Raw genomic sequence first — 27,950 nt, forward strand, 5'->3', positions numbered from 1 at the left:
ATTTATTTAAACATACATAATATATTTAAAATGTATAGGAAAACACTATAATTAAGTACATTCTGGCTTTAGAATCATGAACAGTGGGAAAGTACAGGCAAAGCCATGGAAATATGTGAGAGCATGTCATGCCTGGAGAGTGGCAGGTCACTCAACAACCTGGCCAGACTGTCAGAGTATGTGACATACTGAACTGCTTACTCTAAAACAGAAAGTGGGCTCACACACCATAACTGGACATTTCGTGTGGGATGACTCAGGGAAAGAGTCGAGATATCTGAAGGGCATGTGTATAGTATTGTTTTATTTTTTAAATCATTTTTTATTTTCCAATTACAACTGACATACAATATTATATTAGTTTCAGTGGTGCACCTCAGTAATTAGACGCTGTGTAACTTACTAAGTGATCATCCCGATAAACCCTCCATTCATCTGACATCTCACAAAATTATTAGATATTACTGACTATAGTTCCCATGCTGTCCTTTACAGCCCCGTGACTATTCCGTTACTACCAACTTGTGTGTCGTAATCCCCTCACCTCTTCACCCATTCCCCCAACCCCTCTCCCATCTGGCAACCATCAAAATGTTCTCTGTATCTATGAGTCTGATTTGTGCAGTTTTTTTAAATTCACTCTTTCCTATTTTTCTAATATAAACTACAAAAGATAAGTCTTTAAATACTTCCTTTTTCTAAGTTAACTATACAAGAATATAACAAAACAAAAAAATTCTAAAAGGTAACACAAACTATGAAGTACTACAAAAATACATTAATACTTTATCTGTTCTAATGAGGGGGAAAAACATTTGGGCAAGAAGAAAACAGTTTTTACCTATGATATCACCCCCAGCACAAAAAGCCTTTGTACCAGCTCCCTTTATAATGATCAGGAAAGTCTCAGGATCTTGTTCCCACTTCTGAAAGGAAGATGGCATAAGCATATTATAACTACACAACCCATTAAACAAACATCCATTTGCACAGCTACACATATATACATCTCTATGTGAACAGACAGATATGGTACATGGCTAGGCTACTTTTGCCCCACCCTGAGTATATACCCATACACATAAAGCATAAGCTTTATAACACATACCCAGAAGAATGAATCCCAACTTCATTTTCTTTCCTGACATAAATTAGAGGCTATTTCAATAAAGTTACTGGATGACTATATTCTGTGATCCAAATTTAATGATGGTATCTAAAATCTTGGCCATGACAACTTTTAGACCAAGGTAAAAGAAAAAAAAAATGGTGAGCACAGGCCTGTGAAGCAAAGGGTTGCTGGTTAGATTCCCAGTCAGGGCACATGCCTGGGTTGCAGGCCAGGTCCCCATTACGGGACACGTGAGAGGCAACCACCCATTGATGTTTCTCTCCCACTCTTTCTCCTTCCCTTCTCCTCTCTCTAAAAAATAAATAAATAAAATAAAATTTTTTTAAAAAGAAAAAAATATGGGCTTAATAATAGTACATATTACATAAGCTTAGAAACCTGGCAAACAAATCAAACCAAAGATTGTTGATAAACAGAGCAATAATCTTTTTCCACTGCGGTAACATACGGCTCTTTCCTATTAAAAAATTTAAAGTAACAGTAACACAGATCAAATCTTGAAGTAATGTGAGATTAGTAAGGACAGCTAATAATTAAGTAGGATGAAAGAATCAAGAGCCAATGTCAATTCTAAAGACTAGAACAATGGACCAATAAAAAATTAGTTAACTAGAGACAGAAATACTAACAAGGGCTCTATAAATTGAGAATAAAAATGTAAATGCACAAGGAAGAAATGTAGCTGGACAGCTGTAGTTGTCCAAAAGGTAATACGTGCCCTAGCCGAGTAGCTCAGTTGGTAAGAGCGCCGTTGTAATGTGCCGAGGTTGTGGATTCGATGTCAGAGCATATACTAGAAGCAACTAATGAATGCATAAATACGTGGAACAACAAATCAGTGTGCCTGTCTCTGTCCCTCCCACTCTCAAATCAATAAATTTTTTTTAAAGTACAAAAGGTTAATGCAATACTGGACTATACTAGTAGAAATATGGCCTTCTAACATGGAAGTTTCTTCTTTCTTCCACTCTGATCCAACTCTAATCTGGAACACCTGGTTTATTTCGCTGTATCACTTTAAAAGACATATGAGGGCCCTGGCTGGTGTAGCTCAGTGGATTGAGCTCGGGCCTGCGAACCAAAAGATCACGGTTCAATTCCCAATCAGGGCACATGCCTGGGTTGCAGGCCAGTTCCCAGCAGGGACCAGTTCCCAGCAGGCGATGCATGAGAAGCAACCATACACTGATATTTCTCTCCCTCTCTCCTTCCCTTCCCTTCTAAAGATAAATAAAATTTTAAAAATAAATAAATAAAAGACATATGAGGTATTCCAAACAGACATAGCAAAATGGGAGAGAGACTCATCAAATAAACTAAGAAACAGGTGACTAGGACAGAACTAGATTTTGTGTAACATCTATGTGGCTGACTGTATTAGGTACACTATTTTACTCCATCTTCACCATCCTATGATTTATTACCACCTCTACTGCACAGCTGAGGAAAGACAGACAGACACACAGTGACTGGCACTCCCAATCTACACGGTTAATAAACAGAAACCCAAGTTTCATACACAAGTAGTCCACTGCACTTGCAGTTCACATAGAAAAGCTTATGGCCTTCTCTAATAAAGGCTGCCCAAGCATTTAAAAAACAGTTGTCTTTAAGTCAAAAGCTGTCATGTGGAAGCACATTAGATTTGTACATTCATACCCCCAGAGACAGAACCAGCATCACCAGTTAAAAGGTCAGAGAAATAAGGAGTGGCAGAACACCAGAGGAAACTTAGAGCCATGTAGAAGTGGAAGAGGCTGTCTCAGGAGGCAATGAACTCTCCTTCACTAGGGGGGCTTCGGGTTAACCACACAGGGAAAGGTCTGAAGACTCAAGAATGGATGGGGCTTGGGAGCTGATCCCAGACAGTCCAGTGGTTCTACAGGAGACAATGCCAGAAATGTACTATTAAGATAAACATTTAAAATAATCCATGTAATTGCTTTAGGAAAAGTACACACCTTTAACTGGGGATAAATTTGCCGGATCATACTAAGATTCAGTGCATTTAGTTTCTTTGGTCTGTTCAGTGTTATCACTCCTGCGCAACCTCTTCTTTCCAATAGTACTTCTTGCTCTGCATCTGTGTGGCTGGACATTCTCTGTGTAAACATATGATGTTAAAATTCATTAAGTTTTTTCACAAGCCAACATCAAAACATACACATAAAATATACACTTTTCACACAATGTCAATAGTAGCTAATCAAATGGATAGCTAAGTACATTTGACAAAGATTTCTAAAGTAATTTAGATTCCAAAACAAACTCTACATACCTCTTAAATCTTTTTGTTTTTATTTCCAAGTGAACTAAGTCAACCTGAACTATAAAACCTTAAATCTTCTGATTTATTACTACATACCAAGCAATATTTTAGGTACTTAGAAAGTACAAATGAACAGAGAGCAAGTAATTAAGACTACAGTAGTTACCGACAATCTGGGGGGAAAAAAGATGATACTTGAACTCAGCCTTCATGTATATCAAGAAAAAGGAGGGTGAGAATTGTAGGGAATAGTACATGCAAAAATACAGCAATGAATATTTGAAAATATTAAGATGTTAAACCTAAGCAGAATGAAGGATGGTTGAAGAAATGAGTGATGGGTACGTAGGAAGGAGAAGTAGTATAAAGCCAGATTATAAAATGACAGACTTACATGTCATTTAGTTATGAAGAACTTGCCTAGTACACTTACATAAGGGCCGCACATACCGTAACTTAATCACCAGGTCTCACTGCTCATGTAGTACAGTACTAATATAATACCTGGAAGTCACATGTTTTAAACTACACAGCCATTTCCCAGGTCTCTGCTATATGCAGCTATCAGGGCTAATGGCACAACCTACTTAACACATTCCTTTAAGGACAATATTTTAAACTTCACATGGGAACAACATACAATATAAAATTGAAAGTCAGCTTCAACTGGAAATTTTTAACTGGAGAATGCATTCTTATGAACAGATATCTAATAAAACCTTAAAATCCATATTTTGACAGTATTAAGCAGTATCTTTATACAATGTTTAAGTCCTCCTTTGTATAATCATGTCGTATATTTAATGTTGGAGTTAATTTTATTAACATTAATTACCAGAAACAGTAGTAATTTATATTCACTTAAAGGGGTTACAAAAACGGTTATTAAACAATAAAAATAATTGCATCTTTTCAAATTAAAACAAAACTATATTTTAAGATACATATATTTTTTAAGATCTTATTTATTTTTTTTTAGAGAGGGGAAGGGAGAAAGAGAGAGAGAAATATAAATATGTGGTTGCCTCTTGCGCCCCCTTCTGGGGACCTGGCCTATAACTCAGGCATGTGTCCTAGACTGGGAATTGAACCAGCAACCCCTTGATTCGCAGGGTGGCACTCAAGCACTGAACCACACCAGCCAGGACTTAAGACATATTTTAAAACAAATTCACAAGTATCAAGAAGTTTGATATCCTCTGATATCTGGAGTATGAGGAAATACATACTGCGGGAGCATAAACTACTACTACTACAACCTAGGAAAAACAGCCTGACAACACATATTTAAAAATATTTATTTATGTTTGTTTGTTTATTTTTAGAAAGAAGAGATGGGAAGGGAGATCAGTATGAGACAGAAACATCAATTGATTGCCTCTCGCACGCCCCCACAGGTCCGGGCATGTGTCCTGCCTGGAATCGAACTGGCAACCGTTCCCTACTTGCCCATCACTCATTCCCTGTGACACCCAACCACTGAGCTACACCGGTCAGGGCTGACGACACATTTTTTTAAAGCATTATTTGAACCAAGTCAGATTCAGCCAAAACAAAAAAGTTTTGTAACTGTTTTAATTGAACAATTTAACATAAATTATCACCCGGTGCCAGAAGCAATCTTTTAAAACTCTATTATTTGGTTTCAGCTCAAAAATATTGAGAGCAAAAAAGATTCTCCTTCTGATTTTATAGCAAGGAGGCAGGGAGCTGAACCAGACTACAGATTATCGACTTTTGGTGACCAGAAAACTGTCACAGGGGCTCGCTAACAGGCCTCATAAAATCTGGAGAGGTGCCTTCAGAGAGACAAAGGACCAGAATATTTGAACATCTCAGGCAGAAGCCTTTAGTAAAGTTAAGTCGAATTTTTGATTCCTTGCTGGAGGCCAAGTGTAGGCAAATGTTATAGTATGAAGCTCTGGGAGTCAGAGGCATGAAGAGTTCTCGATCCGGCTGTCTTTTCCTCTGGAATCCAATCAGGCTCCCCAGGGAAGACTGGAGAAAGCTCCCCTGCATGGTGCTGGGTAGGGGAGGGAAAACACATACAGCTAAATCCTCCCCCTCACTTTCCATCCAGAACAAATGACTAAATCTGCAGGGAAGTGAGGAGGGCAACGGAGGCCTACGGGCTGACAGAGAAGGCCCAGGTGGATGCCTGCATATGCAGCGGGCTGTATTACGGGACAGTAATACTGAATCTGAGGAACCCGCCTGTTCACAGCAAGCTGTAAGCAAGCCCTAAGCTCTGTCCCAGAGGGAGACTGACAAATGAATCTTAAGTGAACTGCACATGTATGACATAACCTCACTGAAGTGACTGCAGTGGTAGTGGCAGTATAGCCGACCTAATAGTGATTTGATGGGCAACTGTAAGGATAAATACAAAATGAACTATACATCAGCATCGTGCTCTAGTTGGTAAATTCGTTTCTCATGGGGGGTGGTTAACAATTCTGAGGCTGCTTTGCATGCACACTGACTGGAATTCAACAATCAACAGTGAGAACCACTGTCGGGAGGACAGGTACAGATATGCAGTAGGGAAGGCTAAAATGAACCCTCTTTGTGGTACTAAATTAAAGTCAGAGACATCGGTATGAACTCATGCTTACACACACACACACACAGAATAGAGAAACAATTATAGACATGTATGTACACACGGATTAGGATACAGTGTGTATGTGTGCCACTATACATACATTACCCTAGCTCTATCCCCCAAGAGAAAGCTATGACACCCCAGTAGCAAAAAAAACTCCCGGAGCTTAGCTCTTGATTTCTAAACAGCAGTCTCATATAAAGAAAACCAGGGCTCCTTAGAGAAACAGCTGATTCCACGGCTGGGACATGGGAAACCCAGGAGGAGCACAAGCACATCTGTAGTACCACGTCTCCGAATTTCCCCCTTTTATAAGAACAACAGTCATACTGAATTGTCCCAGCAATCTTTACTCCAGTACGACCTCATCTTAACTAATTAAATCTGCAACGACCCCATCTGCAACTTGGTGGAAGAAGCCATCTGTCACATGCCCTGAGGTTTCCCCACAGTTCACTGCTGGGCATGCCATGAACCCAAGGGCCTGACCAGTCTTTGCTTGGGTCACTTTTCAGGGTTGTATTTGCTCCAGTAACTGAGGAAAAGGTAAGACCTGACTCTGAGAGTAGGGACAGAGAGCAGGCTTGCTTACAGCTTGCTGGGAACAGGCAGGTTCCTCAAATTCAGCACTGCTGTCCCGTAATACAGCCCACTGCATATGCAGGCATCCATCTGGGCCTTCTCTGTCAGCCCCGTGAAACTTGGGGAGCATGGAGGCGATAAAAACGTGATGTTCAATGCTGCTCACTGTGCACTAATAGCAAAGTCCTTTGTCTCAAACTCAAGAGTTTCATGTCCACTGCCAGCATGCATGAAACAGTAACAGGCTAACTGTTCGCTTGTAACTGGGGTAAAATCGAACCCCAGACCCAAAGTTGTCCAGTTAGCCCAAAAGCCCTCCACCTGCCCATTCCAATCACAGCCCTCTCCCTCCCTACAAAAGCAATAACTGTCCTGATTTTTACAATAAATTCAAAATGTGCATCCATAAACATAATCTGTCCATTTTTTAAAATTGGATATATCTTTCAAGTCCTTTAATCTATAGGTGCTCCCTCCATCCCTTTGTTTTCCTCACAACTTGTTGAAAAAAAAACAGGCCATATAATCTGTAAAATTTCCCAGTATGGATTTTGCCACATATGATACATATTTATTCTTAACAGCTATGTATTCTTACATATCAATTTATCAGTTCCCTACTCATAATTTCCACTTTTTGCTATTACAATGATGCACAAATATCTTTAAGCACAGATCTTCAAGCACTTAGGCCAAGCATTTTTGCAGGACATTTACAGGGGGTCAGATTTTGAATAAAGGATATAAGATCTTCTACTGTTAATGCCACTAGAATGATAAGAATGAATGAATGAATGAACAGATTTGTTCCTACTTCTAAAACTCATGTCCTTCTACAAACCTTCAAACTACTGATTCATTAATCAAAATCATACATGCAAAGGCCAGAAGGGAAAAAATGGAAATCGCCACTATATGTCATTCATGTGCGCTACTTAATTCTACAAAAAGTTAAAGCTCTTTTCAGAAAACATCACAAATTTTTAACTAAGAGCTAGAAAAGTTTCCTATGAAGAAAATTTATCATATTAGGAAAGATTACAGGGACTAGAGTCAGAAATTAACTTCTCGTACAATCCAAAGTGTGTGGGGGGTGGAGGGACAGAAAGGGTAAAGAGAACAGAGAAAGGAAAGAAGAAATGTTTCTAGCCCAGAGCCAGAAAGATTTAATGTGAAAAAGTAAGGCTTTCTTAAATCTTTATTATGCATCCTGAAAAGGATCAGTTTATTTATATTTTGAATACTTTCTTAAGCAATTAGAAAAAACTTTTTAAAAATATATTTTATTAATTATGCTATTACAGTTGTCCCATTTTTGCCCCCTTTATTCTCCTCTGCCCTGCACCCACATTCCCCCACCTTAGTTCATGTCATACATATAAGTTCTTTGGCTTCTCCAACTCCCATACTAGTCTTAACCTCCCCCTGTCTATTTTGTACCCACCATTTATGCTTCTTATTTCCTGTACCTTTTCCCCCATTCTCCACCCTCCCACACCCCACTGATAACCCTTCATGTGATCTCTATTTCTCTGGTTCTGTTCCTGTTCTAGTTGTTTTCGTTTTTTCAAGTTCAGTTGTTGATAGTTGTGAGTTTGTAGTCATTTTACTGTTCATATTTTTTAACTTCTTTTTCTTAGATAAGTCCCTTTAACACTTCATATAATAAGGACTGGATGATGATGAACTCCTTTAGCTTTACCTCATCTGGGAAGCACTTTATCTGCCCTTCCTTTCTAACTGATAGTTTTGCTGGATAGAGTAATCTTGGATGTAGGTCCTTGCCTTTCATGACTTCAAATACTTTTTCCAGCCCTTTCTTGCCGGCAAGGTTTCTTTTGAGAAATCAGCTGATAGTCTCATGGGAACTCCTTTGTAGGTAACTGTCTCCTTTCCTGTTCACCAGGGTGGGGCAACCCATGTTGGCTGCATTGTGGTGCTGTATGTGGGGGAGGGGTCCGAGAGGGAACAGTGCCACTTGCCCGACTCTCAGATGGCTTTCACAGTCACTTCCTCTGCTACCCACAAGCAAACTGGATCCATCTGGTGCTGATCCCCAGGTGGGTGGGTTTGTGTATGTTCTAGAACCCTGTGGGTCTCTCCAAAGAACTCTCCTGTGAAGCTGGGAATTTCTCCCACCACTGAAACCCCCACACGTGTTTTCAGTCAGAGGTTTTGAGGCTTTATTTCCCCATGCTGGAACCCTGGGTTGTGCAGTTATCTTGCTCCCCAGTTTTTCCTCCCGATTTATCTGCATGCAAATGTGGGACCACCCAGTCCACCAGCCACAGCCTCACCTAGTCTGCCATCCGCCACCTGGCTGGTGTAGGACTTCCAGCCACTGCTGTCCCGTGAGTCCTCTCCTCCCTGTCTGCCTGACTCTGCCCCTCCTACTGGTCTGGATGAATGTTTCTTTAACTCCTTGGTTGTCAGATTTCCATATGGTTCGATTTTCTGGGAGTTTGGGGGTTTTTTGTTTTTAAATTTGTTGTTGTCCTTCTTTTGGTTGTGCAAGGAGGCACAGTGTACCTACCTAAGCCTCCACCTTGGCCGAAAGTCCCCCCAAAAACTGTTCTTTATTTTAACTTACTAGTTAAGGTTTTCCATGGGCACTATGCTAAACAGTTGAAAAACTTTGCACTTAATCCTCAAAACAACCCCATGAGTCAAGTACTAGGAGTTCCTCTCCAAGATATAGAAACTCAGGCCTGGAGAAGTTAAGTGACTTGCCCGGAGTCACACAGCTTTGGGGCAGGACCAGGACTCATTTCAAAGCCCACGCTCTAATCATTATGCCTCCTACACTGACTCTCCCAATCATCTTCTTCAAACTATATACCGTATTTTGCCGTGTATAATGTGCAGTTTTTTTTTGCCAAATTTTTTCAGGGAAAAATAAAGATGCACATTCTACAGGAGTACAATGACTACATACCATGGGTAGTATAATCCCGTGTGTAATGCACATAAAAACGTGGGTGTGCATTATACATGGCAAATACAGTAATTCCACCCATTTTAACCCACTACAAAAGTCTTCTGCAGTCCTGCAATGACTGGGTGACCCATCATTTCCATCCATTCAAAGGAGAAATGGGAAAGACACTTGCTAACATGTCTGGACACCAAGTACACACGGCTCTGTGCTAAACTGAATGCGTGAAGTCTGCCCAAACAAAACCCATGAGACCGTATGACTTGGAATATTCACTCTGCTGGAACATGGAACTGCTCTGGCAAAATCCACGGCAGCATTTCCCAAAGTGTGCGAAAGGGATGCTCGTTTCTGCTATGTGGAAGGAGAAAATGGCCTCTGGTCAAATCCGTTTGGGAAAAAACTTAAAACAATATAAACAAGTTTCACTTCTGTAAGACTTTCCATTTTTGATATGCAAATATACGATGTAAAATTTTAAAATATAATAAGCAGAAAATTTCCTACTCGATTAAAGAGGTTGTATGTGTGTGTATTTTCATGCACTATCTCTTGGGACTTATTTTGCAGACTACATTTTTGGAAAACACTTTACAGCCTTCACAAACAATCTGAGACATGAATGACCCTTTCCTTTGAGGAAAGTGCCTAACACATAGCAGGTATCTCAAAAATGTTTAGTTAGTTTAATAAATAACCCATCATTGTACCGATGCAGTTTTGCTGTAACAATGGCCCAGGACAAGCTTCACACTGTGGACACCCAAGTCCCAATCTTCACTAAGCATACACCTTCCACTGTAACTGACATCCACTGCCACTGAACAGGGTTGCGACTCAAAGACATGCCCAGGGAGGTATTCTACCATTAGCAGAACATGATCCTTTTGATATACTTTGCTGACATTCCTCTTTATCCAGTCTCATGTCCTTCCCATTCCTAAGATTTTTATCAATTTCCAGCCAACACTGACGAATGCCATTTAAATTATTATAACACAAATATGACTCAAAGCACAATTCTTAGCATCAAAAGCATTTAATAATGCTAATTACTCAAGCATCAGTTGAATAATTTCAATATGGATCAGTAAATTCCTCTACGTATCAGTACTTTAGGGTCCTGCAAATCGTCCTTAGCTGTGCTCTATTCCCTCACCTTGTGTGAGGGTATCTATTTTCCACCTACAGTTATTACCTGCAAGTAGCCGAATCAAACCTGCACCTGTATCTTTACTGCTCCAGAGGCCCAGGCCCCTATTTCCAAACGAATGCCTACTACACAGGATTTTCTTATCACAGGAGTTAACTACAATACATGGCACCCAAAACTCAACTTGTTAAAAACCAAATTTACCAAAAATCTCTAACAAATCTGCCTCTCCTATCCTCCCCAGTTCTCGTAACTGTCTACAGTACTGCCACCAGTGGCCTATTTCCATCACTTTCTCGTTATTGTCTGTATTATTAGAAGGGTCCCAGAGGGACTACTTGGGATACAGCCTCTGTGCTTTTGAAGCACGGGTAAAAGCCAATAATGGGACTGCCAACCATTCAGCCTTCAATCTTCATAAACTCATTGCACTTAGACTTAACTGAGAATCACTGTGCCAGAAGCTGCAGCGTGAAGAAGGTTCAGTCTATGGAGCCAGAACACGTGGATTCAAATTTCACCTCCTATTTTTCAGCTGTATGACATTAGGGCATATTACTTAGCTTCTCTGTCCCTCCTCCAGGTCTAATCCACTAAATAGGAATAAGACCATAATCTTTTAATCAAAAGCCCTTAATTCCAGATGTGTTTCAGAATTCAGAAATTTTTCTAGATTTTGGAAAGGTAACAAAGTACATATTATATACTATATGAGACATCCCAAGATGAGTCTAAATGTACACTCTAATCAAACACTTCTGCACCAAACCATATATATTTGCACTAGTTAGGATAACAATAAAAATAGCTTCAAGTCATATTTTGTCACCAAATGCAATCACCACAAACTTTTGGTTCTGAGGTTTCAGAACTGCAGATAGAACCCACTGAGCTAATACGTACCAAGTACTTAGAATAGCACCTGGCATACAGTAAGTACTACATCAGAGTAACTTGTCGTTTTTATACGCAAGGTACTTTTCAGGCTCTATAAAGGTGCCTTAGTCTGTTCAGGCTGCTATATCAAAAATACCATAGACTGGGTGGCATACACAACAAAACATTTACGTCTCACAGTCCTAAAGGATGGGAAGTCCAAGATAAAGGCATCTGCATATTCGGTGTCTGCTGATGTCTCATTTCCTGGTTCATGGATGGCCACCTTCTCACTGTGTCCTCCTTCACAAGGCCGTAGAGATGAGGAAGCTCTCTAGAGTCTCTTTGTAAGGACACTGATACCATTCGTGAGAGCTCCACCCTCCTGACCTGTCCTCCATGAATTTGGGGGTGACACAAACATTCAGTCTATAGCAGAGATATAAATATGAATAAAAACTATTTTCCTTGCAATGTGATAAAGACATCTAAGCTCTAGAAGGGGGAACTATTAGTACAATGGTAGTTAACATGTATAAAATTATTATATGCTAAGAACTAGGCTAGATTTTTAAATGAAGTACCTTTATTATTCATAAACACTCTAAGGTGGATATCATTATCCCCATTTTGTATGTCAAAAAGGAGGGTGAGAAAGAACAAGTAATCTGCCCAAGGTTAAGTAGTGGACCCATTAAACCAGGCATTCCAATTCAAACTTGACTAACCATGCTCTTATCCACAACCTTATGGCACCCCCCACAAGTTATATTTGTCAAGTCTTGACACTATAATATTGGGAGCCATGATGTGCCAAGGTCAATGACACCTGCCAGTATTTCTCTGCTTCCCAAACAATCACATTTTAAGTTTATACATAATAATCTAATAATGCCAGCAACACAAAATACAAACTTACCAAATGATGCAGTGTGATATTAATCCTTTTGAAGGAATTAAACCTGAAACAAATGTAAGCAAACATTTCATCACCACTAAAATAATGACTCATTCATCAGAAAGAAACAATTCAGTGAAGAATGTGAGAAAGAGGGAAGGAACTTCAAGGGGTTAGTCTTAGCTTCTTGACATTTAAGAAGATACTGTCAAGCCTTAAATAAAAAATTACTTTTCTAACCTAGGTCACATATAATCCCCAAATACACACTCGACAAAGAACAGACAACAGGCCTCACAGCAGGAACTGCTGATTGGCAAATCAGTTTTGCTTGCTTTTTATAACTTAGGTTCGGAACTTGTGAGGGGCTAGAAATGCCAGAAGGAACAAAGAGTAAATGACCATGTCCTTTTGAACTTTGCCAAAGCCATAGGACAAGACACTAACCTACAGCTATCTCGTTGGTCCCTGTCAAGGCTTTGAGTGTGATTTCAGGGAACCCACTTAGCCAACACCAACCACAGGATGAACAGAAAGCAGACCCCCTATGGCAAGCCCCAGGTTATCTTCCCAAACAAAAGAAATTGGATCATACAACTAGAAGACAGGAAGCAAGGCATCACTCACTATTTTTAACAATAGGTGTTTTTAATTTATTTTTTTATTGATTATGCTATTACAGTTGTTCTATTCCCCCCTTCATTCCCCTCCACCCTACCACCCCATCCCCACCATTACCCCCCCTTTAGTTTATGACCATGTGTCTCAAGTCCTTTAGATTCTATATTTCCCATGCTATTCTTGCCCCCCCATCTATTTTCTATCTACTGTCTATGCTACTTATTTTCTGTAACTTCTCCCCCCCTTCTCCTCCTCCCACTCCCCTGTTGCTAACCCTCCTTGAGATCTTCATTTCTATGTTTCCACTCCTGATCTACCTGTCCTTTTAGTTTGCTTTTGTTTTAGGTGTGGTTGTTAATAACTGTGAGTTTGTTGTCCTACAATAGGTGTTAAAAATAGAAAATAGACCTTGCTCCAGTGACTCCAGAGGACAATGTCAATCTCAACTTCCAGATCCCCGAAGGGTATCAACACCCTCTCTTAAGTGGAACAAGTTGGGGAGTACGAGATACTGTGTGGCCTGTGACCCAGCAGCATATCTCTTAAGGCATGTTCTCCTTTGTACTATAAGCATGGACTCCAAGGTTTTGGAGACGCCCAAGTTGAGTGATAAAATCTGGGCTGTGTGTTTCCTCTTCATCTCCACCAGATGGCAGTTTTGGAGCCAATGGGAAGGAAAGAAAAGGCCATAAATTCAGAATTACTTAGGGACTCAATACTCAAATATGAGTATGATGAATAAGAACAAATAGAAGCAATACAACTATGTAAAATCTGACAAGGAACTTAGTTTTCTATTGATCTGACAGAGAGAGAAACATCAATTTGTTGTCCCACTTACTTATGTACTCACTGGTGGCTTCTTGTACCTGCCTGGCCAGTCTGAACCCACAACCTTCACATTTGGGAGCAACACACAACCCAGCTACCCGGCCAGGGCCAGTTGCAGTTTGGTTTGTTTTCTGTCTTGATCCAGAGATTTTTGTGACCTGTGAATGCCGTGCTCTGTGTGTTGTCATTGTATTTGGTAGGTTTTTATTAACTTTCAAGTGAAATAAAATTCTGTCTCACAAGTAAAACTGGGACTTGAAGCCAAACCTGGTTTTCTTGCTGTTTCTAAGTTGCATGAAATTGCCAACCTGACAGCACAGTCTTTAACCTTGAACTGGCATTTTGGCACTGGCCTCATTAAGGTATTCAAAGTTATTCTGGTTTAAAGAGAAAGGACACATGGACAAAACCAAAAAGGGGTAGGACCAAGGGTGGGAAGTGGGGATGGCTGGGATGGGGGACTGGTGAAGGGAAAATGGAGACAACTGTATTTGAACAATTAAAAAAATGAAAAAGAACTTTGCCTTTACATTTTTTGATACTTAAAACCTCCAAAAAATATAAAATTATGTTGAGAAAAGCTGTAGAAATGGTGCTGCAGGGTAGGGATAGTTCAGACTTTAAATGTCTACATGAAAACCTTGTTTAGAAAGCATCCCTAACTCTGTCTTCTCTGCACTGGGAGCAGCTCCTCTGCCACAGCCCACCCCTCGTCCCCTGAAAAGTACACCGGTGCCAGGTTTGACTCCACCCCCTCCTTGGTCGGGAGCACCTCAGTTACGGAGCCAGTCACTGTCTGCAGTGGTGCTAAAACAGCCACACTGACAGAGAGCCTCAGGGCTTGGCGGCCCTGCGTCCTGCAGCCTCACCTATTCCTGGCCACAGCTTCCAGATCAGTGCCATTTCAAGGGACATCAGCCAAGCTCAGCGAGGTCAGAGCTGCCACCGTAGGACGCAGTAGGCAGGCTCTGGAGCAGCAGTGGGAACTGTTTGGAAGCCTCATCGTTGGTTGCCAGGGCCCCTTCTCAAGCAACAGCTCTTTTCCTACACCATTCAGGACTTTGACCTCTTAGAGGTCATGGGCTCTTTGCCTGATGGTGGCCTTTCTCATCCTCTCTGCCATGTGAAGGAGGCATCTCCACCTCCCATGGTTCTGTCTCCCGTCCCGTATCTTGTATGTCCCTTTCCCTATAACTCCCCAGGCAGCCTGGAAAAAGTGGTAGGTTCAGGGTTTGACAGAGAAGACAAATAAATACTGTATTGATAAGAAAAAAGAAAGAAAACATCCCTAAGTAAGGTAGAATCTATCACTTCGGTTTAATTTTTATAAAGTGCTGATTTTAGTGACAACTAGTCTGTGCTTTGGAATCATTTGGGGGAGTGTCAAACAAAATACCTATGCCTGTGTCCCACCTCCAGAGCTTATGATTTAATTGGCCTTGGATGTCACCTGTGCCTTGGCATGTCCGCAAGGGTCTCCAGGTGATTCTAATAGGCATACAAATTGTGGAATCACTGGACAAGAATATTGCACTTGAGGCAAGCAAGACGTATTCAAAATATGCTAATCTGGGAATGAGGCATGACTGATTTAAAAAACGAGTGATTTCCCTGTCCCCCTTTTTTGTAGTATTGATTAATTAAAATATAATGTAAATAGAAAGTAATATAAATTCTGTAAAGTAAGTTGGATTACAAAGTTTGTTATTGAAGATTTTAGTTATGTATTTTTAGAAAGAGGAAAAGAAGGGAGGAAGGGAAGAGGAGGAAAAACATCGATGTGTGAGAGAAATATTGATCAGCTGCCTCCCCCACACCCCCAACCAGGGACCTGGCCTGCAACCCAGGCATGTGCCCTGAGAATCCAACTGGTGGTGACCTTTCAGTTTGTGGGATGATGCCCAACCCACTGACCACACCAGTCAGGGTAGATTACAATTAGTTTATAAATTCAGTCACCTAAGATGTGGTTACAAGTGGTAACAATGGTCATACTGCCCCTTTTTTTGAATGCCTGATCTGCACTACTGCCCCTCAAATAATCTCAAAGTATCCTTGAAAAATTGATAAATTGGCAAGTTTTCAGTCCTATCAAATAGTCTATGTACTGACACATGTGCAGTGCTTATCAAGCTGCTGCTACTGATTCCAGAGTTAACATCTCCCCGTACACCTTAAATTTCATTTTTCTTTGGCATGCCTGCCAATACAGTCTAACTACAGTATTTTCATACGCATCTTTCTCATTGTACTCGAGTTTCTCAATGGCAAGAGTGATGTATTTGGAGAAACTTTTTCTTTCTTTTTTTTTTTTTTTAAACATCAATGTATGGTTACCTCTTGTGAGTCCCCTGCTAGGAACTGGCCTGCAACCCAGGCATGTGCCCTGACTGGGAATCAAACCGTGGTCGCGTGGTTCACAGGCCCGCGCTCAATCCACTGAGCTACACCAGCCAGGGCTGGAGGAACTTTTTAAAAAAGGCCAAAAACATACAGATACAATTTGATAAGTTTTCACAAACTGGACATACTCATTTCACTGGCACCTGGATCAAAAATCAGGACAGCACCAGCATCCCAGAAGCTGTCCTCAGGCCCCTCTAGTCACTCCCCTTTCCTACGTTCCTTTTACTTATTTAATTATGAAGTCCTCAAATGTGCTACTTTGAGGTCCGTATCTCAGTGAACTCCTGCATGTCAGTCCTGTAACCACCTTCTAGACAGACAATTCCAACACTCGGTGTGGCCTCCAGGATGCCCCCTCCCAGCTCCTCCCCCCCCATCACTCTAACTTGTTACTACTGATCACTTTTGCCAAGCACGTCTGTATTCCTAGCCTAACAAACACTTTTAAAACAACAAATTTAAAAGTGTCCTGTACTTACTGTTTTGTAGCCTGCTTTCTTTTTGTAACTTCTGTCATGACTATTTTTCTGTATCTTTCATATTATGTATTTTTAAATAAGTATTTTATTGGCTGTGTAATGTTTGTGTATAGATGAGTTTTAAAAATATTACTATAGACTTCCACCAAGATGGAGGCATAGGTGGATGTGCCGTGCCTTCTCACACAACCAAGATTAGAGAAAACTAAATATTAGCAACAGAAAACACAGCCAGAACACGGAAAATTGAACTTTTCGGAAGTCCGTTAACAACAAATTCTTCAGCCTGACCGGTAAGGGGCGAAACCAGCGGCTGGCGGAGCAGGGTTGCACAGGAGGACTCGGCCAGACACACTCAGGCCCACAGAATCCAGGCGCAGGGTCAGACCTAGTGAGCGACCCAGCGAGCAACCAGGCGAGCGACCGCGGGGGAGACAGCCGGCCCGGGACTGCGTGTTGACTGAGGTCGCGCATTTTTGCGAGGGTGGACAGGCGAGGGAGTGGGCGGTTGGACCGGGCCGGCAGGTCCCCACGGCAAGCGGCAGTGGAGGGCGCCGCCATTTCCCTGCTCTGACCCCACCTCCACATACAGTGTCATAACCCAGCGACTCTGAGTGGCCCGGCCCAGGTGAACCACCTAAGGCACTGCTCCTGCGCACCCAGCTGTGAGAAGCGGCAGAGGGGGGTCGCCATTTCCCCGCTCTGGCCACGCCCCCACATACAGCGTCACAACCTAGCGACCTGGGAATCCAAGGCACCGCTTCTCACACTTAAAGGGCCCGAACAGACCAAGAATGGCGCAGGAGGATCTCAGAGCCCCAGAGCCAATAAATCTAAGCGATGAAGAAATAGCAAAACTCACAGACGCACAGTTTAAAACATTGGTGATCAGGATCCTCACAGAACTGGTTGATTATAGCCACAAATTAGACAAATATATGAAGGCGAAACTAACTGAAATGAATGGAATTACACAGGACACCAATAGCAATGAAAAGGAAACTGGGACTCAAATCAATGGAGTGGACCAGAAGAAAGCAAATAATGGCCAAACAGAAAAGAGTCAAGAAGCAAGAATTCAAAGAAATGAGGAGAGTCTTAGGGACCTCCAGGACATCTTTAAACGCTCCAACATCCGAATTATAGGGGTACCAGAACGGGGAAAGGCACAGCCACCAGTGGAAAACTTATTTGAACAAATAATAAAGGAGAATTTCCCCAATCTGGCAAAGGAAATAGACTTCCAGGAAATCCAGGAAGCTCAGAGAGTACCAAAGAAGTTGGACCCAAGAAGGAACACACCAAGGCACATCGTAATTACATTAGCCAAGATTAAAATGAAGGAGAGAATCCTAGAAGCAGCAAGAGCTAAGGGGACAGTCACCTACAAAGGAGTCCCCATCAGACTGTCAGCGGACTTCTCAAAAGAGACCTTACAGGCAAGAAGGGGCTGGAAAGAGGTATTCCAAGTCATGAAATCTAAAGACCTACAACCAAGATTGCTCTATCCAGCAAAACTTTCATTTAAAATGGAAGGACAGATAAAGTGCTTCTCAGATAAGATCAAATTCAAGGAGTTCATCATCACCAAGCCCTTATTATATGAAACGTTAAAGGGACTTATCTAAGAAAAAGAAGTTAAAGAAACATGAACAGTGAAAGGACAACAAACTCACAGTTATTAACAACCACACCTAAAACAAAAGCAAACTAAAAGGACAGCTAGATCAGGAGTGGAAACATAGAAATGAAGATCTCAAGGAGGGTTAGCAACAGGGGAGTGGGAGGAGGAGACGGGGGAGAAGGTACAGAAAACAAGTAGCATAGACAGTAGATAGAAAATAGATGGGGGGGCAAGAATAGCATGGGAAATATAGAATCTAAAGGACTTGAGACACATGGTCATAAACTAAAGGGGGGGTGATGGTGGGGATGGGGGGTAGGGTGGAGGGGAATAAAGGGGGAATAGAATAACTGTAACAGCATAATCAATAAAAAAAATAAAAATTAAAAAAAAAATTACTATAGCCCTGGCCGAGGTGGTTCAGTGGTTAGAGCATCATTCCATAACCAAAGGGTTGCAAGTTAGATTCCTGGTGCAGGCACATTCCTGCCTGGGATGCAGATTCCTTCCCCAGTCTGGGCGTGTACGATGCCCAGACTGGGCATGCACAGGAGGCAACCAATGGATGTTTCTCTCCCTTCTTTGCTTTCTAAACACAATTAAAAAATGTGCTTGGGTGAGGATAAAAAATAAAATATTACTGTATTGTTAGATATTAGCTTCTAGTTTACTAGTTCACTTGGTCAGATTAATCTCTAGGTTACGTGCAAACTGGCTGCTTGGAGCAGTACTCAAAGTGTGGTTCCATGACCAGCACCATCAACATCCCCTGAAAACCTGTGAGAAATGCAAAGTGTTGGCCCCACCCAGACTTACTGAAAGGGAAATTGTGCGGTGAAGCCCAGAAATCTGTTTAACATGCCCTTCAGGTGATTCTGATACATGCTAAAATGAAAAACAGCCGTCTTGGAAGGATAAGAAAGTTATCGTAGAAGATTTTTACAATCAATTACCCAATAAAACACACACAGGCTTACAAAATTAAACAACTTTTCATGAAACTGTTTAAGAAGCTAAATTGTTGGGACCACCCCACCCCCATGGGTGAGGGACCCCCTGAGTGAGGGACCTTGGGACCATAAGCCACTAAGAAGACAAAGTTTAGCTCCCTGGCAGGGGCACCGCCTCTGCCCCCTTTACTTCACCCTGCCTGGCCCCAAGCCTGACCAGTTAGCCAATGATGGGTAAGATTCCTCAAGGGAGGGAGGACCTAAGACAGGCACAGTCACGAAGGGGCCCTCAGGAAAGGGCTTTGGGGGCTGTAGAAAATGGGGGTGATGGACCCTTGTCCCTTGGCTTTGACATAGCCTGAGTCCTCATTCTGTCTGCAAGAAGTCTCCTAATCTCTTGACCGCCTTACTTCCCCTGTCTGACTTAAGCCTGAAACAATGACAGAGGGCGGTGCAGCCCTGGGCAGGAACAGGTGGCTCCCCAGGGTGATCAGGCCTAAGAAGGAATGCATGAAATCTTGTAACACCTGCTTTGCTAAGAATGCCCTCAATTTTCTGATAAGGGTCCAAGCATGAAATGAGTTTGTTTCCCAAAGTTTTACAGCCCTTTAGCTAACTGACCCTGACTCAGAATAAGCCCTGGTAGTTCTTGTAAGTCATCTATTGTTTGATCCTTACTGCCTGACAATGACTGATGAGCTTTACCTGTATTCCTGTGAAAACTGAACCTAGTAAAAGCCCATTGAGGAAAAGGCTCTGGGACCTTCTCCTTTGAGAGATCGGCCACCTGCCCTCCCCAAGCAGATCATGACTTGGTAGACTTATTCTCATCCATGGCAGATGGGGGGAGGGGGTGGCTCTGCGGGCGGAGCCTCCTCCCCGCACTAAATGAAGTTTACTGCAGCAGCAGTAGGCAAGGTATTAAACAGAATGTGAAATGTGACTAGCGAAAAAAAATCAAGTACAAGGTAAAATAATTCAAGTATGAACTGATGAAGTATAGCAATGGTGGTGACAGAAATGAATGATTTTATTAAGAGTTATTATGAAGTAAAAACTCAATAAGGAAAGAATTATGCCAAAAACGACTCCAGATTTCAAGTCAGGAGCATATAAAATGTAGGTACTGAAATGGTTGGGAAGGAAACTAGCTGGTTTGTAGGATGAAATATGAATTTCATTTTGAATTTCTTGAGGATGTAGTGACATAAGTAAAAATATTCAACAGGAAGTGGGAAAAGAGAATAGAGCTTGAAAAAAGGTGACAGCTGAAGACAGATTAGGCAGGCACATTCAACATCACTGAGGCAGCTCAATGAAAAATATCTGAGAAATAGGCTGCAGTCCAAAACTAGTGGCCTGGAGTCAGGCTGGGTCTATAAATGTGTTTTGTTTGGTCAGCAGTGTTTTAAAACTACAATACAAACATTTAAAAATAAAAAAATATTTCACCTAAAAATGCAATTTTCCAGCCTCCCAGAAAAACTGGTAGTTATGGAAACCCCAGGTCCATATTTTAGAATGACAACAATGCCTGGAATTGAGAAGCTGCCTCCTTTAGACAGAGCGCTGCTTCCAGCCAGCCAGCAACACTCAGTGCTTCTGCCTCTGCCTCTGGGTGACTCCCAGCACCGAAAAAACATGGCAGAGAATCAAATACTGAGCCTTCAGAAACAACTACATAGAAGTAAAATAAACAGGCAGCTCAAGAAGCAAGAACCAAAACATGTAGTCGAGCAGAAGAGAAGATGGAGAATGCAATGAATACTATTAACAACTTAAAGATGAACCTCTTTGAAAAAGTGCCCTGAACCCTTCTTCCTTTTTCTAACCCTGGCTCTCTCATAATTGTACTTTTCCTTTAAGACACTTATCAGAGTTGATAAGTGTTACCAAGTATTACTTTTGTTTAAATATTTTCAAACTTCAAGGGTCTTACATATGAAACAAGACCATCAAATAGTCCAGGTTGGCTATAGTGTAATACACCAGCCTCGGTGTGGGTCCACACCAGCATCGTGGTTGCCTTCAAAGGGCCAAATGTAATTTCAACTCCTTAATAGTTAAGTAGTTACATTTATACAGTCCTAAAATTATTACTAATAGCATTTACCTAGAACAGTGCCTCCCAAGAATAAGAACATAACAAAGTATTGCTGAATTCATGAAGTACATTGGGCCAAATCTTGAAACCCAGGCTGGGAATTTTTTAGTTAATTCTGAAGAAAGGAGTGCACCTTATTTAAGGGCTTCTGAGAAGAGGAATGGCAGGCGCCAAAGGGAACTTTAGCCAAGATTAACAGGGCAGTCCTGTGCAGATTCAAAATGGGAGAGGTCAGTTAACCAATCACATTTCTGAAAAAAATTGACTACTGATATATTTAAGGAGATTGCTCAAATTCTAATCAGCAGGAAGAGATGAGGATTTGGAACATGGGAGAACTCAGATAACTTCAGGAATCTAGAATGATAATGCCAAGAAGTTGAAAGTGCAGATGCTGAATAAAGGTTGCATTTTTGTGAAAATTTATAATGTGTTGGTCAAAGTTCATTTAGTTTTTTCTGTACGGTGGCTCTAGTAGTGCTTAGTTGTCTTTAACTTCATTATCAACAATTTTGTTAAATTGTACTGTGATAGCTGTCATCAGCATGCATTTAAAAAACTTATCAAAATTGGTGAATTTTTCTGCAGCCATTTTAATGTTGAAGATGGAAAGAAATAAGCAGTATTTTTGGTATATTATGCTTCATTATTTCAAGAAAGGTAAAAACACAACTGAAATACAAAAAAAAACTTTGTGCAGTGTATGGAAAAGGTACTGTGACTGATCAAACATGTCAAAAGTGGTTCGTTAAGTTTCATGGTACTATTAACATTTTGGCCAAATAATTCTTTGCTGTGGGGCTGTCTTACACATTGGAAGATGTTTAGCAGCACCCCTAGCCTCTTCCCACCTGAAGCCAACAGCAGGAGATAGCCGACATACTCAAAATATCAAATCCATAAAGTTATTGGTGAAAATGAAAAATGTCTTTGTAGTTTATGGAAAAAACTCAACAGATTTTTTGGCCAACCCAATATCTGAAGTGGAAAATGAGGCAAATGGGTGTTTCTGACTAGCACTACATCTCAGGATAAATCAAACTTAGAATATACAAATTTGAGAGTTATCTTTAAAGAGCGGCGCTTTATTTGGGCACAGTAACAAAAAATGTCCGAGGGCTGACATGACACTGCTAGTAGGTACGTAGTGGAGAGGGGTGGGAGGAAATCAAAACAGAGCAGGGGACAGAAGGAGGCCGGAGTGCAAGAGGGATTACCCAACAATGTCAACCGCAGCACAGAGACCTTATTTTTTCCCAGTAACACTCCCTGTGATGCCCTATTTCTTAATGTATTTGTGGGTTAGACTGTTGTAGTCTGAATGACGTTGGGATTCACTGTCTGCTTTGCTAGGATAATACCCACTCCAGAGCTAAAGCCCCAAACCTACTCCAGAACTCACCCAATGAGTCTTCGTTCACCTTGAAATGTGGGGTGGAATCAAGCCAACCTGAACTCTGGGACTGACAAATTTTTTCCCAAGTCAGTTAACTTTGTTAATAAACGTGACTTACCAATTTATTTCTCAAATAATTTGGCATTTGCCCACAAATTCAAAAAATCAGCAGCAATGGCATGTATTGATTTTCTTAGTATCAACCAAGTCTCTCTATCTGTGAGCTGTTTAGAAGCACGGGCACCACTAATTTCAAGGTATTTTTAAAGGAAAGCAATCCTTGGATTTCTCTTCAAATATTTATTAAGAATTGGGTCTGCGGATACAATGTTATAAAGCAACAGCCATTCCTCTTAAGTAAAAGAAACATTCCCAGATATCGCCCTCCCTCAAAGACTGAAAAACCCAGGAATTTCTTGCTGCTGAGGAAATGCGGTGGATGGTATTGCACGGGGGCGGACAGCAGGCTTCAAGACTCGGGGTGCGGCCTAACTTCCTAAAATGACTGCTCCCAGACGTCCTCGGCTAGCTCAAGCTGCACGGAGCAGCACTTCCAAAAGTTACACACAACGCTTGCACACCTACTCCAACCCACTCTTTGTTCCTGCCACAATGGCCTGGAACCATCCGACAGAGCCGAACAACAAAGGCACACCTAGAGCGCAGGTGCAATCACTAGGAAGGCACGTGCGTTTGCTAGCTGCACGAAACATGATACGAAAATGCTCCAGGTTGAAATCCTACAGGTCCCTCAAACTACACTCAGCTGGTAAGAAAGGAAGAGTTTGGGGTCAGAAAGGAAAGAAAGCCCTGTGGGGTCAAGGCTGAGTGAGATCCAGAGTGGCAGAAACAGGAGATGCTTCAAAGAAGGTGCCAGAAGGAGGAATGGCGAAACACGAAGTCCGGCCGGGGGCGCTGCGACAGGGACAGGACTCGGGTCTGAATGCCGTGTCCCCAGTCCCGACACTTTTTCATCTCCGCAAGCGCAGCCGATGGGCCTAATCTGCAGCTCACTCTCTGGTTCGCTCACTCTCTGGTTCGCTCACTCACCTCCCAAAGAGGCCCGACATCTCCCGCTGCACAACCACCGAGCACTCTCGACTGCGCACCCAGACGGTTCCTGACGCCTCACTTCAGCCCCGCCCAGCGCCGCCGGAAACAGATGACGAGTCCTCCAAGCAACCAGAGCGGCCCAAGGCGAGATTTTTACCCTACCACGCTGAGGGGCGGAGCGAGAGAAATTGCTTGAAATGGTCGAGGGCGAGGGCGGGGGATCTGGTTTGGGAGGCAGAGGGAATGGGTGGGCGGCAGGGCGGCACAGGGGGCGGGGCGAAGGCGGGGGCGGGGCAGGCCGGGGGCGGGGCAGGCCGGGGGGCGGGGCGGGCCGGGCTGGAGCCACTTGGCCAAGAGCCGTTGCGTGCTAATTGGGAGGAAAGAGTTCTCTTCCAGAAGAGAATTTGTCTGAAAGAACCCAAGTAGCCTACCTAGATTTGGCGTGTTAAATCTGACTAAAGGAAATTGACATGACAAAGTCTTATGGAATTTTAACCTTTTTAAATTAAAAATGTAAATTTAATATTCTTTTCTTTCAGGACTCAAACAGATGAACCAGTAACAGGAGGACATCGATGTAGTTTATTCCTAATCCAACATAGCAGAACTCCTTTCACATTAGGATTGGGGTATTTCCAGTTTGATCCACCACTCTTCTTCAATAACAGACAAGCGTTGTCTCGTTAAAAGCTGATACAGTGTATGTCTTCACCAACTAAGCTAAAAGTTACTCTAGATTGAAGTGTAATTATTCAGAAAGTAGCTTACTTTTAAATGAAAACAAGAGTTAACTCATCCAGTAGAATCCACTGTTAGATTGATTCAGAAAAAGGTCCCTCTGCATCCGGATACACCCAGATGTCCGGCAGCAAACATTTCATCACCACCAAAATAATGACTCATTCATCAGAAAGAAACAATTCAGTGAAGAATGTGAGAAAGAGGGAAGGAACTGCAAGGGGTTAGTCTTAGCTTCTTGACATTTAAGAAGATACTGTCAAGCCTTAAATAAAAAATTACTTTTCTAACCTAGGTCACATATAATCCCCAAATACACACTCGACAAAGAACAGACAACAGGCCTCACAGCAGCAACTGCTGATTGGCAAATCGGTTTTGCTTGCTTTTTATAACTTATGTTAGTATTGTGAGGGCCTAGAAATACCAGAAGGATCAAAGAGTAAATGACCCTGTCTTTTTGAACTTTGTATTCCACAATAAGATAACATCTGTATCTCTACCTGCTATTGAAAAGGGGTAGAGGGAACCCTGGCTGGTGTAGCTCAGTGGATTGAGCATGGGCCTGCAAACCAGACAATTGTGGTTCGATTTCCACTCAGGACACACGCCTGGATTGCAGGCTGGTTCCCAGCAGGGCACACACCAAAGGCAACCATACATTGGTGTTTTTCTCCCTCTCTCCTTCCCTTCCCCTCTAAAGATAAATAAATAAATAAAAAAATTTTTAAAAAAGAAAAGGGGCAGAAGGGCAAGTAACTGGGAGAGCTCCTCTGGGACGGATAGAGGAGCTACAGAGTGAGAACCCGCACGTGGTGACTGAGACAGCCCTAGCCTATGGTCTGGTGGGGGGAAAAAAAGGCCTGCATAATGATAAATTATTCTCTCTCAGATAATTACTGTGTTGGAATGTTAAATTCAAGGTATTGACTTAAGACGCCAAGATACGATAAATATCAGTTATCAAACGAGCTGTGAGATAGACCACAATGCAATTTTCAAGGGATATATTAAGTTTAGTATGTCCTTAAACCTCTGACTCATTTCAAGGATGGGAAAATTTAAAATGTTATGAAGATGATTTTAGAAATAAGAATTTCATAGAATACTGTGGATATTCTAGCTAAATACTTTGTAGAAAGTGTCACTAACTGGATTTGAAGAACAATTCATTTTTTTAATTTGCAACTCAGTTTTTAAACAGATACGGGACAGCACTGTTTGACATCACCGTCTGACTCTGCCAGCATGTCTCGTTCTGTGTGCACAGTAAACAAACTAGTCGTCTGATCCAGCATGTTTTACTGGAAGAGCTTGCCTCAAGATCCAACTCTTCCCTGTCCGCCTAACTTCGTGTGTGTGCAACCTGTGTCACACAAGGCCTCCGGCTTAGTTTAGTATCCCCGGCAAATAATGTAGCCCAAAACCTTTTTCAAAAGTGTTTGTATCACTTTAAATTAGGATTTCTAGTTGCAGACAACCAAGAGAATGGAAAATATTTTTTGCATACGATATATTTGATAAGGAGCTTGTGTCTAAACTATGTAAAGAACTATTACAATTCAATCATAAAATAGACAAATTGCCCAATTAAAAAATGGAGAATGGGCCCTGGCTGGTGTAGCTCAGTGGATTGAGCACGGGCCTGTGAAGCAAAGGGTCACTGGTTCAATTCTTAATCAGGGCACATGCCTGGGTTGCAGGCCAGGTCCTCAGCAGGGGACACATGAGTGGCAGCCACACATTGATGGTTCTCTCCCACTCTTTCTCCTTCCCTTCCCCTCTCTCTAAACATAAATAAATAAATTATTTTTTTAAAAAATGGAGAATGGGGTTGGTGAGGCAGCGGTAGTGGCTGCTCAGCGGGTGGGTTGCTGGAGTGAACGAGCACATTGTGGTGGAAATGATCATGCTCAAGTTCAAGAGTGTGGCCACTATAAATAAACCAGAACCTATAGAAATAACATTCGAAGATTTTGATGGGGTCCTCTATGATATTCGAAATCCTAACAGAAGCAAAACCAAAGTGACAGTCAGGAACTTCAGGCAAATGGTGCTGATGAGTTATTAAAGAGAGTGCATGGGACTTTCTCGGTAAATCCAGAATCAGGATACAATGTCTCCATGCTATAATACCTTAAAAATCTACCTGCACCCAAGAATTCCATTGTGCATCAGGCTGGCATGTTGAAACTGTTAGCCCCAGAATTAGATAAAAGTAGCCAAGAGGAACAAGGAACCCGAGGCAGGCTCCAGACCCAGCAAGGAAGATAGAAAATACAAAGAGTGCTGAACAAACAAGATAACCGCTTGTGCATCACCTTGTCTTTGCAGAAAGTCTTCCACTGCTGCAAGCAGAAAGCATAGCCATGTGTGTTCTCTCGAGATAGCCAATCGCTAACGGCCACGTCCGCTTCTGTGTTTGCTTGCTTGCTCACCCCACTAAAAACCCTAGGCTGTAAGCGCCAGGCGCGACTCTCATTTGCAGCCCTCTGGGCACCGTGTCTCCGGACACCTCGAGAATTCGCTCCTGCGCAGGTAAAGCTTTGGCCAATAAAGTTCCATCTTAAACTCCTGAAAGTTTCCGACCATTTGTTGCTTGCGTTGGTAGATGCTATAAAACGAAATCATTTTGACTCTGTCTTTGAAAAATACTTCCAGTTCTAAGAAGGGGGCAAGGAAGGAGAGGATAGAGCAGTTACTCCCTATAGAAATAATGAGACCATGTATATTGAGTCAAAAAGGACAGAGTCACAGTAGTCTTCATCAAAGTGTTTAAGAGTGATGACAATGCTGTCCTTTGAAACAGGAGTCCAAAGAAAGACACAGACCACAGTGCCCCTGAGGTCCTCTTCAGTCACAGGAACCTCCTCTGGAGCTGTAAGACACCAGTGCTGCTGTGGGTGACAGCCCTTGTGCTGTTCCCTCACCACACCAGTGCCAGTGCTCAGGACAGCACCATCAACCTGACCCATACATTTCAAAACTAGCTGCACTACCACATCAAATGGTCTAAAGCCAATATTCACACACGTCTGCGGGCAAAAACATCCCAATTCCTCAAGGTGCTAAACCCGCAGACCCAGATGCTGAAAAAATAGAAATGAAAATAATCATCCTACTAACTCTTGGGAACAAAAAGTGGTTGGCAACTGAAGCCTGCAACACTTATTACTGGATAATTGTAGCTTTTAATGTTGCACCTCTTCAGATTCTTAGGAGATTCTCCATTTCTATTCCATTTTGTATGTGTTCAGAAAATAATCTGCAAAAGCAAGCCATGCTTAGAACTTCATAG

At 41.9% G+C, this 27,950-nt stretch overlaps 1 protein-coding gene and 1 pseudogene across 3 annotated transcripts in view; one reads left to right on the forward strand and one right to left on the reverse strand.

Annotated features, from left to right (window-relative positions):
- Positions 1-24,159, reverse strand: part of HIBCH (3-hydroxyisobutyryl-CoA hydrolase) — a 71,935-nt gene extending 47,776 nt beyond the window's left edge. The window contains exons 1-4 of one of the 3 annotated variants that reach the window (XM_053665211.1): positions 23,912-24,158; positions 12,472-12,514; positions 3,094-3,234; positions 842-926 (exon numbers count right to left, since the gene is read on the reverse strand). In XM_053665211.1, the coding sequence (XP_053521186.1) occupies positions 842-926; positions 3,094-3,234; positions 12,472-12,514; positions 23,912-23,931 (289 nt within the window). In that variant the 5' untranslated portion in view covers positions 23,932-24,158. Of the gene's footprint in view, positions 1-841; positions 927-3,093; positions 3,235-12,471; positions 12,515-23,911 lie in introns of all 3 variants that reach the window. The other 2 variants (XM_037162968.2, XM_037162967.2) reach the window with 2 other exon arrangements.
- On the forward strand, positions 24,024-27,950 carry LOC119062128 (actin-related protein 2/3 complex subunit 2-like; annotated as a pseudogene).

Source organism: Artibeus jamaicensis, unplaced genomic scaffold, assembly GCF_021234435.1.
Source record: "Artibeus jamaicensis isolate MK-2021 breed Jamaican fruit bat unplaced genomic scaffold, CSHL_Jam_final contig_391, whole genome shotgun sequence".
NCBI lineage: Eukaryota > Metazoa > Chordata > Mammalia > Chiroptera > Phyllostomidae > Artibeus > Artibeus jamaicensis.